General features: G+C 42.2%; 1 protein-coding gene across 1 annotated transcript; it reads right to left on the bottom strand.

Annotated features, from left to right (window-relative positions):
- Window positions 1–8,656: 8,656 nt before the first annotated feature.
- On the bottom strand, window positions 8,657–9,607 carry LOC102382346 (olfactory receptor 1019-like). Its single transcript, XM_006036068.1, has one exon. It carries the CDS (start codon window positions 9,605–9,607, stop codon window positions 8,657–8,659), a length of 951 nt encoding a protein of 316 aa, XP_006036130.1.
- Between the last annotated feature and the right edge of the window lie 4,344 nt (window positions 9,608–13,951).

Here is a 13,951-nt window from a genome sequence, read left to right as displayed (position 1 = left end):
TACATATATGTGTGTGTGTGCACACACACGCACGTGCAAACATGTGAGCATGTAATTTGCATATGTTATTAGGAGAGCCTTAACTTTTCAACTTTCTAACTTTTTATAGATCTATCCTTAACATTGCACAAACAAAATTATCCCCCCGCTCCCTTTATTTTTTCTTTAAATCTCACACTGCCATATCCTACTAAGGCTGACATCAATGCCAGTGTTCATATATGATAGAAGTGATATCCATATACCTTACTAGTGCTGTATCATGTATAATAGAAAAGTTGTGGTATGAAAAGGCCCATGAACTACATGGGATTTTCTAAACTACTTTAGTGATCTCTGAGATCAAATTTCATTAACCATCACTGGGATTTCTACTCAAAATTATGAATGTGTTTTGAAAATTATACTTAGTCCAGAAAATGTGAAAGATTATAGTGGAGATGTGCTGAACTCATGAACTATGGGCTGGGGGGAAAAAAAAAATAAATTAATTAAAAAAAAAAGATTCATCTGGCAATCTCCTTTTCAGTTCATTTGCTACACCTTTAACTTGTGTAACCTAAAAATGTTCCAGTCAGCTCTCAATTGTGCTAATTTGGTACATATCCAGCTAACAATGCCCAAAGAGCCTTGTTACATATTATCATTAAGGCAAGTTTTATTTAGGCTGTAGTAAGCATTACTATGCCTTAGAAAGTTTTCTGAGCAGTTGCATAGTAATGCTTGCTGCAATCAATCTAACTAAAACATGTCCTAAGCACCAGAGCCATTGAAGTCAGAGCCATTGACACACATTGCTTTGTGGTGTGTTGTGGGAGCTAGGAGCAACAAACAGCTGTTTACTGTAGGGTTGGCAAGCTGGTCAACTGACTAATCAAATATTATCAATTGACCGGTCAATTGACTGCATATTTTTTTTTACCAAAGATTATAGCAATTTTACAAAAAAACCTATATTTTTTGTCGTTTTCTGACATAAATATGATTTTTAAATTGTTTTTTGACCCATTTCTTAATGGAAAAATTGTGCTTTTTCTGTGTATTATTTGGAACTATTGGCAATTTTTGACAACTTTTGACTGATATTTGACTGATCAATTGACTGAACTTTATGTGACTGGTCAAATACCCCACCCTAGCTTGTTGGTCCCCGCTGCCACAGCACACTGGAACAGGTTGACAACTGTGTGCTGTGGGAACTGGGATTGGCAAACAGTTACATTAGAGCCTCCTGATAGTAATACCTTGGTAGAACAGTCAGGCATTAACTTAACCTGTGTTATGTAATAAGACCTGGAAATACTTCTCACCAGAAAAGTCCTAATTTAGCTACACTATGATGACACTTAAATATATATTTTACTGCTTAAACACTCACATGCTAGCCTTTTAAGTGCATTTAACATGTGTTAAATGTAACATGAGACAAGATCCCTACTACCCAAACAGTTAGTAAATACATCACCCTGGCAATCCTTTCCAAGAACAGAGCACCTAGAAGACAACATCACTTTAGCATTCTGCACAAACCTCGGTCTTCTTCCAATGTACCCGTGTCTTAGAATAACATTCCTTTCCTGACTTCAGAGGTTGTACTTATGTGGGAAGGAAGTTATGAATATGTTCAAGTTTAGGACTACTGAGACATAAACCTGGAGGGATTTGATAATGTATTATCTCTGGGGTATCAATGACAGTAATTACAGAGGTGTCAGTGTTGTTTGTCATTCTTATTAATTTTCTTTTTTTTTTTCTTTTTCTTTTTTGTTGTTGTTGCTATTGTTTCAAATGCATCTATTATTATGCTTTTCTGGGCACAGGACAGACATAAAAGGGTCACAGTAAATTAAAATTCTCCCATTAGACTACACAAACAGGTCCTCACATTAGTATGATGCAACTTGTAGGATACAACTTTTGAGTGGAGATTAATTTTACAGTGTTAAGAAAGATTGTTAACTCAACTAAAAATTGGTAAGGGATTCTGTGCTCTCTAGTGGTGCACTGGCTATATGCAGAATTATTTTTAAAGCTTATCTAGATGTTATTCATGTCACTAATTTGCATTTATGGCCAGATACAGAAGTTATACTTATTATGCAGTAGATATGCAGAAAGGGCTTTCCAGCTGTAAATGAACTGATAGTCAGGGCATAGAACACTTGAAAATGGTGGATCCCACTCTAAGATAACCCTGGATGGATATGGTACAGACTTCAGCACAGTAGGTTAGAGATAACCCTGGATGGATATGGATACAAACTTGTGCTATAGGATAAAGCATAGTAATGAACATCTGTACCAGATCCCATCACTACTCATGGTAGGTCACATGCTGCTGATAACCAATGGGGCTTTGTGGCAACCTGCTCAGCCCCCTTCCAGGATGGCCCTTTAGCCTTAGCCAGAGCTGTCTATCTTTGATTGTCACTGACTAGAGTCAGAAAAGCCCCTGTTTCCAACCCCCCACCTACCCACCTTGTTCCCTCTGGCCAGTTAAGAGCCACAGTCTGGTATTATCACTCAGCGTACAGATTCTTTCTACTCTGTCTGGGTATTTGTAAAGATGTCAGCTTTCAATTAAGTGTTATGCAGATTGCTGGACACCACATTGTCACAGGAGACTATTCAAGCTGTTGTTTTGAAGCATCAAACAGTCTGTTCAGCTTGACCCACACTTCTCGGTCAAGGTAGTGCCCAGTGAAAAAGTCGTTTGGTGCTGATAGGAATAGATTTCAAACTCGATTACTCTGATGGATCATTTAATTTCCATTTACTCTACCCCTAATCTAAATTTAGGGCAACTTGCAAGGCCACAGTTCCCGGTCTGCTGGGCTCTCACAGGTTGAGAACCCTGGCAGCAGGGGAGTGGTTATGGTCTGTCTTCTTATGCCCTTGTTCTAATGCCCTACAGTGCAGGGAATATATCTGTGCAAGTGTAAGTTCTGCAGCCTGTTATGAGTCTTTGTGCACTGTTAAATAAAGTCTCAATCTTTCTAGTGTGACAACTTCCGGAACATACAGGAAAATAGTAATCATATACTGTTGCAAGTGCAGTGGGTTCTGAGCACTTTGAATTCAGCACACCATCTTGTGCTACCTAAACATTGTTACTTGTGACCTTCTGAGCATGATGTTTATAAGTGAGGAAATGGTCTAATGTGACTCCTTGGTAAGCTGGGGTATGCTTGTGGGGAAGGATATAATTGCCCACTTTGATATTTAGCATGCTCTTAGCTTAATGATTATCCACATGGAAGACTGATGAGGGGAGGGGGACCAGGCTGTCTGAGACCTGCTGCTAGGGCTGACATTAACTCTGCCTACCTTCCTGGGCCTGCTCACTACCTCCAGCCACTGGTGGTCTCTGGCTTAAGTTCAGGGCCCCAGAGAAGTCCCAGGCCAGTTCCACAGGTGTGCAGGAGCACTCAGGTTGAGGTAGGGTAGTCCATCCACTCACTGGGACAGGCCACACACAAAAACAAGGAACCCAGGCATCCAAGGTGTGCACACACTCTCACATACATACACAGACACAGAGAACCCAGACACAGAAACCAGCTGTCTGGGGCATGTACGTACACACACACACACACACACACTCACGCCACCACCAATTCTAGCATCTGGGACACACCACACACACACACACACACACACACACACACACACACAAAACAGGTGTAGCAGGATGACTGGAAGAAGCTTACAGCAGCTTGCACGCTCCCGGCTGTAGGAACCCACAGGCAGTGAAACCTGATTACAGGTCTGCCTGAAGGACTGGGTCAGCTGATACAGATAATTGTCTGGCCATAGGAAGCTAAAAGCCTCCCAGAGGAAGGAGCCAAAGGGAAAGCCCGAGAGATGGAGACACGAGTCAGACAGACAGACAGACAGACAGACAGAGGGATAAGGGCAGATGGGAGGGACAAAAAGGGTGCTTGGCTGGTGGCTGTAACAGACAGACAGACAAACAGAGGGAAAGAAGGTGCTTGGCTGGTGGCTGACAAAAGATCCAGGGCTTAAAAGCTGGAGGCAGTGGCACTGTGGCACTGAGGGAGAAGCACAAAGTCATCACACCTTCTTGGGTCCTGGGAAGAAAGATTGAGTCACCTCTGTATGAACTGCGTTTACTGACTATTTGCACTTAGCAAGAGCCCTAAACTCACAACATCAGGAATCTGGGACATATACAAATGTATACACACACACAGAATCCAGGAGCCCAGGGCACATATATACACATGCACATGCACACACGTGCACGCACACGTGCGCACGCACAGACACACACACACACACACACATACAGACTCCAGGCATCCAGGATACACACACAGAACCTGGCCATCTGGAGCATAGCAGACACACATACGCATAGAGCCCAGACTTGGGTGGGCATGCATAGGACAGCCAACTGAGGGCTCATGACCATGAGGAGCCACTGCCACATCAGGTCCAGATGAATGGCCATGATGTCCCTGCCAGTCAATCATGGGTGGTTCAGACATTTGGCACCACTTAAGATTCTTTGGCAGCCTGAGAAGCCCACGGGGTATGCTGGGAGGCATGTGAGAGTCCCTCCTATCTGCTGGAATTGAGTCGTGCAAGCAGGCTCTCTCCCCACTCTCCCAAACGGCTAACATTTGTTCTGTTTGCTCCCAACTTAACCTTGACCACTTAGAGTAAAGCTAAAAAATTAGAACATTTCCACCTCTACTTCCTTGAAAGCCTGTTGCTAGCCTATGGTTCTTCATATTGGGTTACTACGATCTCATAGGGATAATGGAGACCTGGTAGGATTCCACCTATGACTGGGCCACAGGTATAGATGGCTATACCTTGTACAGGAGAGGTCATGTAGACAAAAGGGGCAGGGGAGTAGCTCTCTATGTCAAGGAAAGCTACATGTTCCTAGAAGCTGACATTGACATCCAGGGTAGATGACTGGAGGCCCTCTGGGTTAAAATCCATGGTGACCACAGCACAGGGGACGCAATGGTAGGAGTCTACTACAGGCTTCTAATCAGGATCAAGAGGAATTCACCAAGGAATTGGCTGAGGCTGCACATTCCCAGTGCATGGTTGTCATGGGAAACTTCAACTACCCAGACATCTTTTGGGAAGAGCACTCGGCCAAATGCAAATGGCCACAAAGCTTCCTCATGTGCATGGATGAGCTCTGTCTGACTCAAGATATCTATGGACCGAGAAGAGGCAAAGCACTACTCCACCTGGTATTGGCAATGGGGGATAATCCAGTCAGTGAGCTAATAATTGAAGGGAAGCTGGAAGAAAATGACCATGAGCCGATCACATTCACCATCCACCATAAAGCTGGCAAGTCAGTCAGCAATGCAGAAATCCTCAACTTCAGAAAAGCTGATTCGACAAGCTCAGGAGGCTTGTTGGCAAGGCCCTAAGGGACCATGACCTAAAAGGGAGGGGAGTTCAGGATGAGTGGTTGCTCCTCAAGGGAGCAATCCTGAAAGCACAAGCAATGTCTATCCCATCTTGGAGGAAAGGCAGCAAAAGGGCACAGCAGCCCCCAAGGCTCTGCAGGAAACTTGTGGACCTCCTGCATCTACAAAGAAAGACCTATAAAGGATGGAAGACTGGATCCACCTCAAAGGAGGAGTATTCTGCACTGATCCGGACCTGTAGGGAGTGAAGCAGGAAAGCCAAGGCTGAAACTGAACTCCAACTGCCTCCTGCCTAGATATGTGGGGAGCCAGAGGAAAAACAAGGGTAACATTGGACCCCTGCTAAACCAAATGGGACAACTGACAACCGATGCCCAGGAAAAACCCAACCTGCTTAATGGGTATTTTACGTTGGTTTTTCACCAGCCCCAAGGGACAGCCCTGCTCAATCCGGTATGGGACAGCCAGGGTGAGGGATAGTTGTTACCCTTCATCAATGTAGACCATGTGAAGGAATACCTTGAGAGGCTGGACACCTTCAAGTCAGCTGGCTCAGACAGTTTACACCCCAGGGTACTTAAGGAGCTGGCAGGCATCATAGCTCAGCCACTGGCATGGATCTTCGAGAACTCCTGGTGCTCTGGTGAAGTGCCAGAAGATTGGAAGAAGGCCAATGTGGTGCCTATCTTCAAGAAAGGAAAGAAAGTAGATCCGGGGAACTACAGGCCTATCAGCCTGACCTCTATCCCGGGGAAAAAAATTATCAAAGAGACCATTCTTGGCAAACTGGCTGATAGCAACATCCTGAAAGATAGCCAGCATGGGTTTGTTGGAGGTAGGTCTTGCCTGACCAATCTTATCTTATCCAATCTTATCTCCTTCTATGACCATATGACATATCACCTGGACAAGGGAGAAGAAATTGACTTCATATATCTTGATTTTTAAAAAGCCTTCAATGTGGTGTCCCATGATTTCCTCATGGAAAAATTGGCCAACTGCGGCCTTGGCTACATCACAGTCCCATGGTTGGGGAATTGGCTCTGAGGTTGGACCCAGAGAGTGGTAATAGATGGAAGTAAATCATCGTGGTGTGCCATGATGAGTGGGGTCCCCCAAGGCTTTGTACTTGAGCTTATATTCTTTAACATCTTTATTAATGATGTAGACATTGGTATCAGAAGCAGACTGGCCCAGTTCACTGATGACACCAAACTTTGGGGCAAAGCATCAGAATCTGAGGGAATGCCTGTTCACCAGAGTGCCCCAAAGGATGACAAGGTCAAATGGTCACAAACTTCTCCAAGACCATTTCAGGCTGGACATAAGAAAGAACTTCTTTCCTGTCCGAGCCCCCAAGGCCTGGAACAGACTACCTCCAGAGGTGGTGCAAGCACTAGGGCTGTGTGAAATTTCACCACCAGTTTTGTTTCAATGCTGTTTTGACCCATTTCAAGGTCAAAACAGCAAAATAAAATGGAACAGATATAGTCGAAACAGCCTCGAAACAAAATGAGGCAAGTCAAATGTTTTGACGTTTCATCGCTGTTTCAAGATTTCACCCATAGGCTATAATGGGAAAGGACAAAACAGCTTATAACTTGGTAATTTTTGGCCTGATTTGGATGACATTTGCAGCCACCAAGCCTGCCAGATTTCAAGGAGATAGGTGCAGGGGCTTCTGGGTTCTGGGGCCCTGTACCTCTAGCTGCTGACAGTCAAAACTCATGTCATGGGTGCTTCTGGAACTGTGTCTGTCTTGGGGCACGGGGGGCAGGAGAAGTACTGTAGGACTGGCTGCTAGGCCCTGCTGCATCCACAAAGCCTGCCAGATGTTAAAGAGATAGGTGCAAGGGTGTTCTGGGGCCCTGCACCCCTAGCTGCTGACAGGAACACTCGTGACATGGGTGCTTGTGCAACTGAATGTCTCTGTCTTGGGACAGAAGCAGTTCCCGGCTCTGTATTGATTCTTTCCGCTCCTTAGTTTGTGGTTGTGTAGGTGTTAATCCTTGCTCATTAACTACCATGTACTTAGCTGGTCCCTGAGTGAATCATGATTGATTGCATAACACAGTAGCTAGCTAGGATAATGAGTTAATGAGCAAGGACAAAAGGCCTCAATCTCTTTTATGCTAAGGCCAGTAAATGGTGTAGATAATTTTTGTGTAAATGAAAATCAGGCTTCATATCTGTAATAGTAGCCAGCATCAGGTCTCAACTCCTGGAGTTACACAAAAATAGCATATATATATATATATATATACACACACACACACACACACACACACACACACACACACACACATACTTAGAAACATGGAGAAATAAGGCTATATATTTTAGGAGGTTATCTTCTCCAATATACTGCTGGTGCTGGTTGTGCTAGACTTCCAAAATGGGAATGAAAATGCTGTAACTTAAGGTATAAGATTTAGCTGAATGTTGCAAGCCTACACTTGCTCTGGTGAGATGCATAGAAGAATGAGTCCATTTGATGTTAATTTAAAAGCTTTTAGTATTGATGGCTGCAACAAATATTCTGAGTACAGTCTTCAGACAGATAAGGAAACGTGAGGTCTCAAGAAGGGACAACTGTTTACAGCTACACAAATAGGACACATGAGAAGGTAGACTTACCTTGACCGTGATTTGAGAATGTTGGACAACATGCTTTCTAAAGAAACCCTCTTTTGGCAACTCTGAGGCAAAAGCCCAAGAGAAGGAGAGTTTTCACAGCATATACATGACTGAAACAGCAACTTTATTGATCATTAACATGAATAAGCTTAAGGAACTGGCCCTGAATAGGACTTGTTGGCCATAACTTACTCCTTCATTCAGCTAATGGTGAGAAAAGTGGGCTGGTTTGGATTATAGATTCTGAGCTACATTATGTCAACACTAGTTACTTTTATCATACAAATTTATAATTTCACCAGAAAATCTATATCTAGGTCATATGAGCTGACTCATTTATCCCCTTGTTTTCCTTCCTTTCCTTTTACAATATTTCATGGATGAGGTTGGGTGACATTATATGAACATCAAATACGTTTTTTTGTTGATGTTTGCTTTTACCTCTTTGACCACCAAGAATAGCATTTTTTTATCAAGAAAGGTAAATTTCTATTCTAAAATTTTAGATAATAGCATATATTTTCCTCATGTGGATTTACTTATTTTTAATGATCTTGATTAGTTAATTAGACAGCAGGTTCTTCTAACAAAGTGTCTTAGTTCACCTGAAAATTCCCAAGTAATTTCCACTGTTGAATCTTTTTCAGGGCTTCCTTCACTTCCTTGTTTCTCAGACTGTAGATTAGAGGGTTCATCATAGGTATGACCACTGTGTAGAACATGGAGGCCCACTTGTCCTGGTCTGAGAAGTAGCTGGAACTGGGCCGCAGATACATAAATACTGTGGTTCCAAAAAATATGCTGACAGCCATGAGGTGGGAGGCACAGGTTGAAAATGTTTTTCGTTTTCCCTCTGAAGAGTGGATCTGTAGGATTGTGGAGACAATGAAAACATAGGAAAGGAGTATTTCTGCTGAAGTGAATAGGCCCAGGAACATAGCAAATATAGAGAGCACTATTTTGTTGATGTGAATGTCAGAGCATGATAGTGCCAAAAGTGGAGGAATGTCACAGAAGAAATGATTGATGATGTTGGAACTGCAGAAAGACAGCCTAAAGGTGGAAAATGCCTGGGTCATTGCATTCACAAAACCAAAGAGATATGAGCTTGCCATTAGCTGGCAGCAGACTCTTGGTGACATGAGGGCCATATAAAGCAATGGGCTACAAATGGCCACATAACGGTCATATGCCATCACGGCCAGCAAGAGACATTCTGTACTGGCAGAGAAAACAAAGAAAAACATCTGTGCGGCACATCCCATGTAAGAGATATTGTTCTTCTGAGTTAACAAATTCAGCAGCATTTTAGGGGCAACAGCTGAGGAATAGACAAGATCTAAGAAGGACATATGGCTGAGGAAGAAGTACATAGGGGTACAAAGTTGGGAGGCAGACCTGATTAGCACAATCATTCCAAGGTTCCCTATCAGGATGACAAGGTACATCAGTAAGAACATTACGAAGCACAGAGCCTTCATTTGTGGTCCATCAGTCAGGCCTGAGAGGATGAATTCAGTCACCAGGGTGTCATTCCTCTTGTCCATCTCTTTATCAAAAGTATACTGTGCTGACCTAGATGCAATCAATCAATCAATCAATAATTGAAATAAACAGAAGGGAAAATAATAAATTCATTTGGAATTCATGGTTTGGGGGGCAATTAAATACCCTTTACAATTGTTCTCCCTCTTTCCCACTTTCTGGTTTGCCCCGGGTTTTGCTTTCTAATCCCAAGATAAAGTGGTACTGATTTGTAAACATCACATACCCATTGCCTTTTCTACTCTTATCTCTAGCCTTCTGAGGTACCTAGGTTTTTTGCTTAGTGACAGTCTTTCCTGCCTCTCTCAGTTACTGCTGCCTGCTTCACTAGAGCTCCTGTATCCTTATATCTCTTTCTATCCATTGCCTCTTATCGTGTAATACTGCCCTGGATTCTTGAATTTGTTCCTAAAACCCACCTTCCCAACGTTGCCCCTAATCAACTTAGCTGTAAATCAGTGCCTGATCATTATATTGGGGAATTAAATGTGGTTACATGAGATGCTAGGCACATCATTCCCTTTTGTGCCAATAGTTACAGATAGCTGTATAATACCGGTAGCCCAATAAGCTATCTGGAACTGGGACAGGACTTTGACTTCAAGTGCCACAGTATAAAGAGGACCAATTGAAAAGAGGCCCTAACTTAATTATAATAATAACTTTTCAATGCATTCTGACACACTATAGCAAAATATTAATGGTGTGGGGTGTTTTCCTATTTTTATGCAACTGAAAACTTTTAATTCCCTATTTTCATCCTCACTGATTGTTTAAACAACTTGACTTTCTATGATTTTTTTTGGGACTGATCAATGTATTTTGAGAAAGAATATTTGCACCTGAGCACAGTATTCCAAGGGCCAAATTTTATTCCAGGTATTAGATGTTTAAGTGGACTTAGCCGCCCAAGTGCAATTCTATTCCACCCTTCTTGAATCTCTGAAAAAAAAAAATCTTAACACAAAAGGTGGATAGGTCATCCTCCTGCTTTTTTGTGATTCCGTCTTAAGGCATGACTGGTAAGTCACAGAAGTAGATGCATTAATGGATGTTCAGTATTTGAACAGCATGGAATAAGCATTTAATCATAAAAAAGTAGAGATGGAAAGGACTCAGGAGTTGATCTTGTCCAATCCCCTGCTCAAAGCTGGATCACCCCTTTATAAACCATCCTAGAAAAGTGTTTGTCTATCCTGTTAAAAACTTCAGAGGCAAACCGTCACACACACCTACCAGGCATAATGCCCAAAACATTAAAAATCTCTAACTTGCCACAGGTGAAGCAGGGGATTGAAACCAATATCAATGTGCTGCCATTGCAAGGGCAAGGAGTAACTTGTTAAAATACCTTTAAAAGATCCAAGAAAAAAAAACATGGCCTCTACACTACAGAGAGAAGATAGAAATCAGTAGCAATCAGGAGGGGAAAGCACTTCTTCCTGGCCCCACATGCCAAACAGTAGTGCCCAGAATCATGGAATAACCAGAAACATTCCATTTGGTACTGAAATCTGGGGACTGCAAACACAACTCCATGCATCACACACTGGAACTCTCTTTTCTCTCCTCTAGTTCCTATCCCCTTCATAGACATAACCCAGCCCCTTTAAAATACTTTCATAATCAAACCAGTTGCAGAGTTTTGCTCCATTTTCCTGCTGCTGACCATAATCATCTCCTACCTCTACCTACCCTGAGCTCCAGGCATTGTACTCCAGTATATCTAATCTCCTCTTGAAAACATCTAATGAAAGAGTTTGACAACCTTCCTGAGCAATCCATTCCACTTCCTAATTATTCTTACAAGTATTAGGAAGTAAGTAAGTGTTCCTGGTATCTAAGAATCATAGGGCATATCTACAGGAGATTTTTACTGTGCAACAGACTAATTAGTTACACAGTAAATGTCATGTGTCTATACATGGACCCCTATTAGGCTGCAGTAGACTAGCTAACTCTGCAGCAGAGCTGTGCTTGTAATTACAAGCAGTATCCTGATGTGGAGTTTTTTTACTCCATAGCAGCACATGTGTAGATGCTGACATGGCTTGCTGGGGCATAAGAGTGCTTCAGTGCAGGGGCTACCTTCTGGCTAGCCCATTGCTGAAGTACTCTCATACCCCAGCCACCCCTCTGCACCATGTTGAGTTGGGGAGAGCAGCACAGGCTGGCAGGTTTGCCCCTTGGGCTCCCTGCCAGCTGCAGCTGCTTCAGCCCAGCTCAGTGTGTTGTGGCCCTGGGTGTATGTGAAAACAACACACCCAGGAGCAAGAAACTCTCATGCAATAAGCTACAGAGTTTATTTCTTCACATTAATATGTACATGTAGCTGTGCCCACATTTAGGTATCTAAAACTCCTTGGAAGTCCCATAGCTACAAAAAGGTCTTCATCAAAGTCACAGAAACATTTAAAAAGATGGTATGAATCTATTTCTACTATTATTTTTAATTCAGTTCATTACTCCTTTTTTAACATTGTTGCAACTTGAACAGAACTTTTTGCTGACCTGTTCACAGTGATATCCTTGCCTTCTCCAGAATCATTACAGCCAATGTAGAATCTTCCAATTTGTATGAAATTTTCAAATTATTTTCTAAAGTCTGTTACATCCTCTTCTGATATCACCTTACCTTATGTGCTATTCTGTTCACCTCACTGCCTTAGTTTTTTTTCTGAAGTTCCTCAGAGAAAATCTGAGGGGAAATATTAATCTTTACCCTTAGTTTAATATTCAGTAACTGTAATTAAGCAACTGTATGCCTTCACGGCTTAATTCACAGACCACAAAAGACTAATATTAGAGATTAATTTGAACATGAGCAGTACTTACAATTTGTCATGCTACAGTTTCCAGTCTGGACAGTATAAGAGATCAGCTTCTCTTGAAATGTAAAAATAAATGAATGGGTCTTTTCATGGCTCAACACAAATAATGCAGACTTTGCTCCTGACAGGACACATGGAATGATTATTAGTTAGTTACCTGGATATAAATCTAAATTGGGCTCTATGAAAAGCCAGTTTATCAAAACCAGGACTCCAACAAAAACTAACATATCCTGGCTCATGTGGAAGTATTTATTTTTATAACAGAGCAGATCTTTGGGACTAAATCAAGGAGATGTGCCTTATCCCCAAGGCATCCAATCCTCCTCAGAATTAAGTACCTACAGAGCATCTCTGGGGTTGGATGGTAATTGCAATTATAATTATGCAGTCTCAGAACTGTTATTTCAAGAGATTTAGAGACCATGGATCTGGGATGTTTGAAGCTTTCATGTACTGGAATTTAGGGCCTTTAAGGCAGGCTGGGCAACTGAAAACTAAAGTTCAAAAATCACAACTCAGGTTTTCTATTATTGACAAGACTTTCTAACTCAGATGGATTTCCCTTTATTTGACAATGGCATTTGTTGGTCTCTGTGAAATGAAATAGTGTCTCAGTCCTAATCTTGATGAAAAAGAGAGGAGAGGACAGGTAAAAGGGTGACGGATATTGAAATTAGAGGTAGTGAAGGAACCACCTGTTCCTGTGAAGGAACAGCAATGTGAGCAGCATGTGTACTGAAGCCGGGTTCTCCAAGAATCTGTGGTTAAATGCCATATTGAGGCTATCTTTTCTTTGTATATTTTTGTACTCAAGTAAAGTTTCTAGTTGCCTAGGAACCATTTATCAGTCTCTTACTTTCTGACTCACAGTTTTGTCAATGTTTTATGCTCATGATTGGTGCCTTGTCAGGTGAAATATCTAATAGGGCTGTGCAAAGCTTCCGTCACTGACTCGATTCGGAGAAGATTCGGGCTGATTCAGCTGCTGAATCATCAAATCTGAATTGAATTGGGAGACCCATTACAAGCTCTGAATCGATTTGAAGCATCCAAATCAATTTGGAAAAAAATAAAAAAAGATTTGGCAATTCAAAAGGTGGTTTTGCAGGGAAACAAACTGAGAAGAAGGATGGGGGAGGAGAGGGAGGGGGAGAAGACTGTTCTGATAATGACATCTGTAGCTGGCCAGTGACTGTGATCTTTGCCTGAGTTCCCTTCCAATCACAGTGCTCAGGGGGAGGGACGTAGAAACATCATATAAGTCTCTGTGTGAAGCCTTTCTCTCCCTTTTGTGAGCTGTCTGTCTGCAAGCAACAGCGTGTCAAAGGTACTGGCTTCCTAGTCAGTCTCCTGCTAGTCTCTCTTCTTGGAAAGGATTGGATACACCTTACTAATTACCCTTGACTAGAATCTTTCTACTTATCCCTATCCAATTCATTCCTTTCAATTTATTCTTCCCCCAAAATCCTCTTATTTGTTTTGTTATTTCCCCCACACACACACTTAAAAAAA

The sequence above is a fragment of the Alligator sinensis genome, unplaced genomic scaffold (genome assembly GCF_000455745.1).
Source record: "Alligator sinensis unplaced genomic scaffold, ASM45574v1 scaffold287_1, whole genome shotgun sequence".
In the NCBI taxonomy this organism is placed as follows: Eukaryota; Metazoa; Chordata; order Crocodylia; family Alligatoridae; genus Alligator; species Alligator sinensis.
Note: the sequence above shows the minus strand (reverse complement) of the source record. Positions and strands in the feature narration are given on the sequence as shown.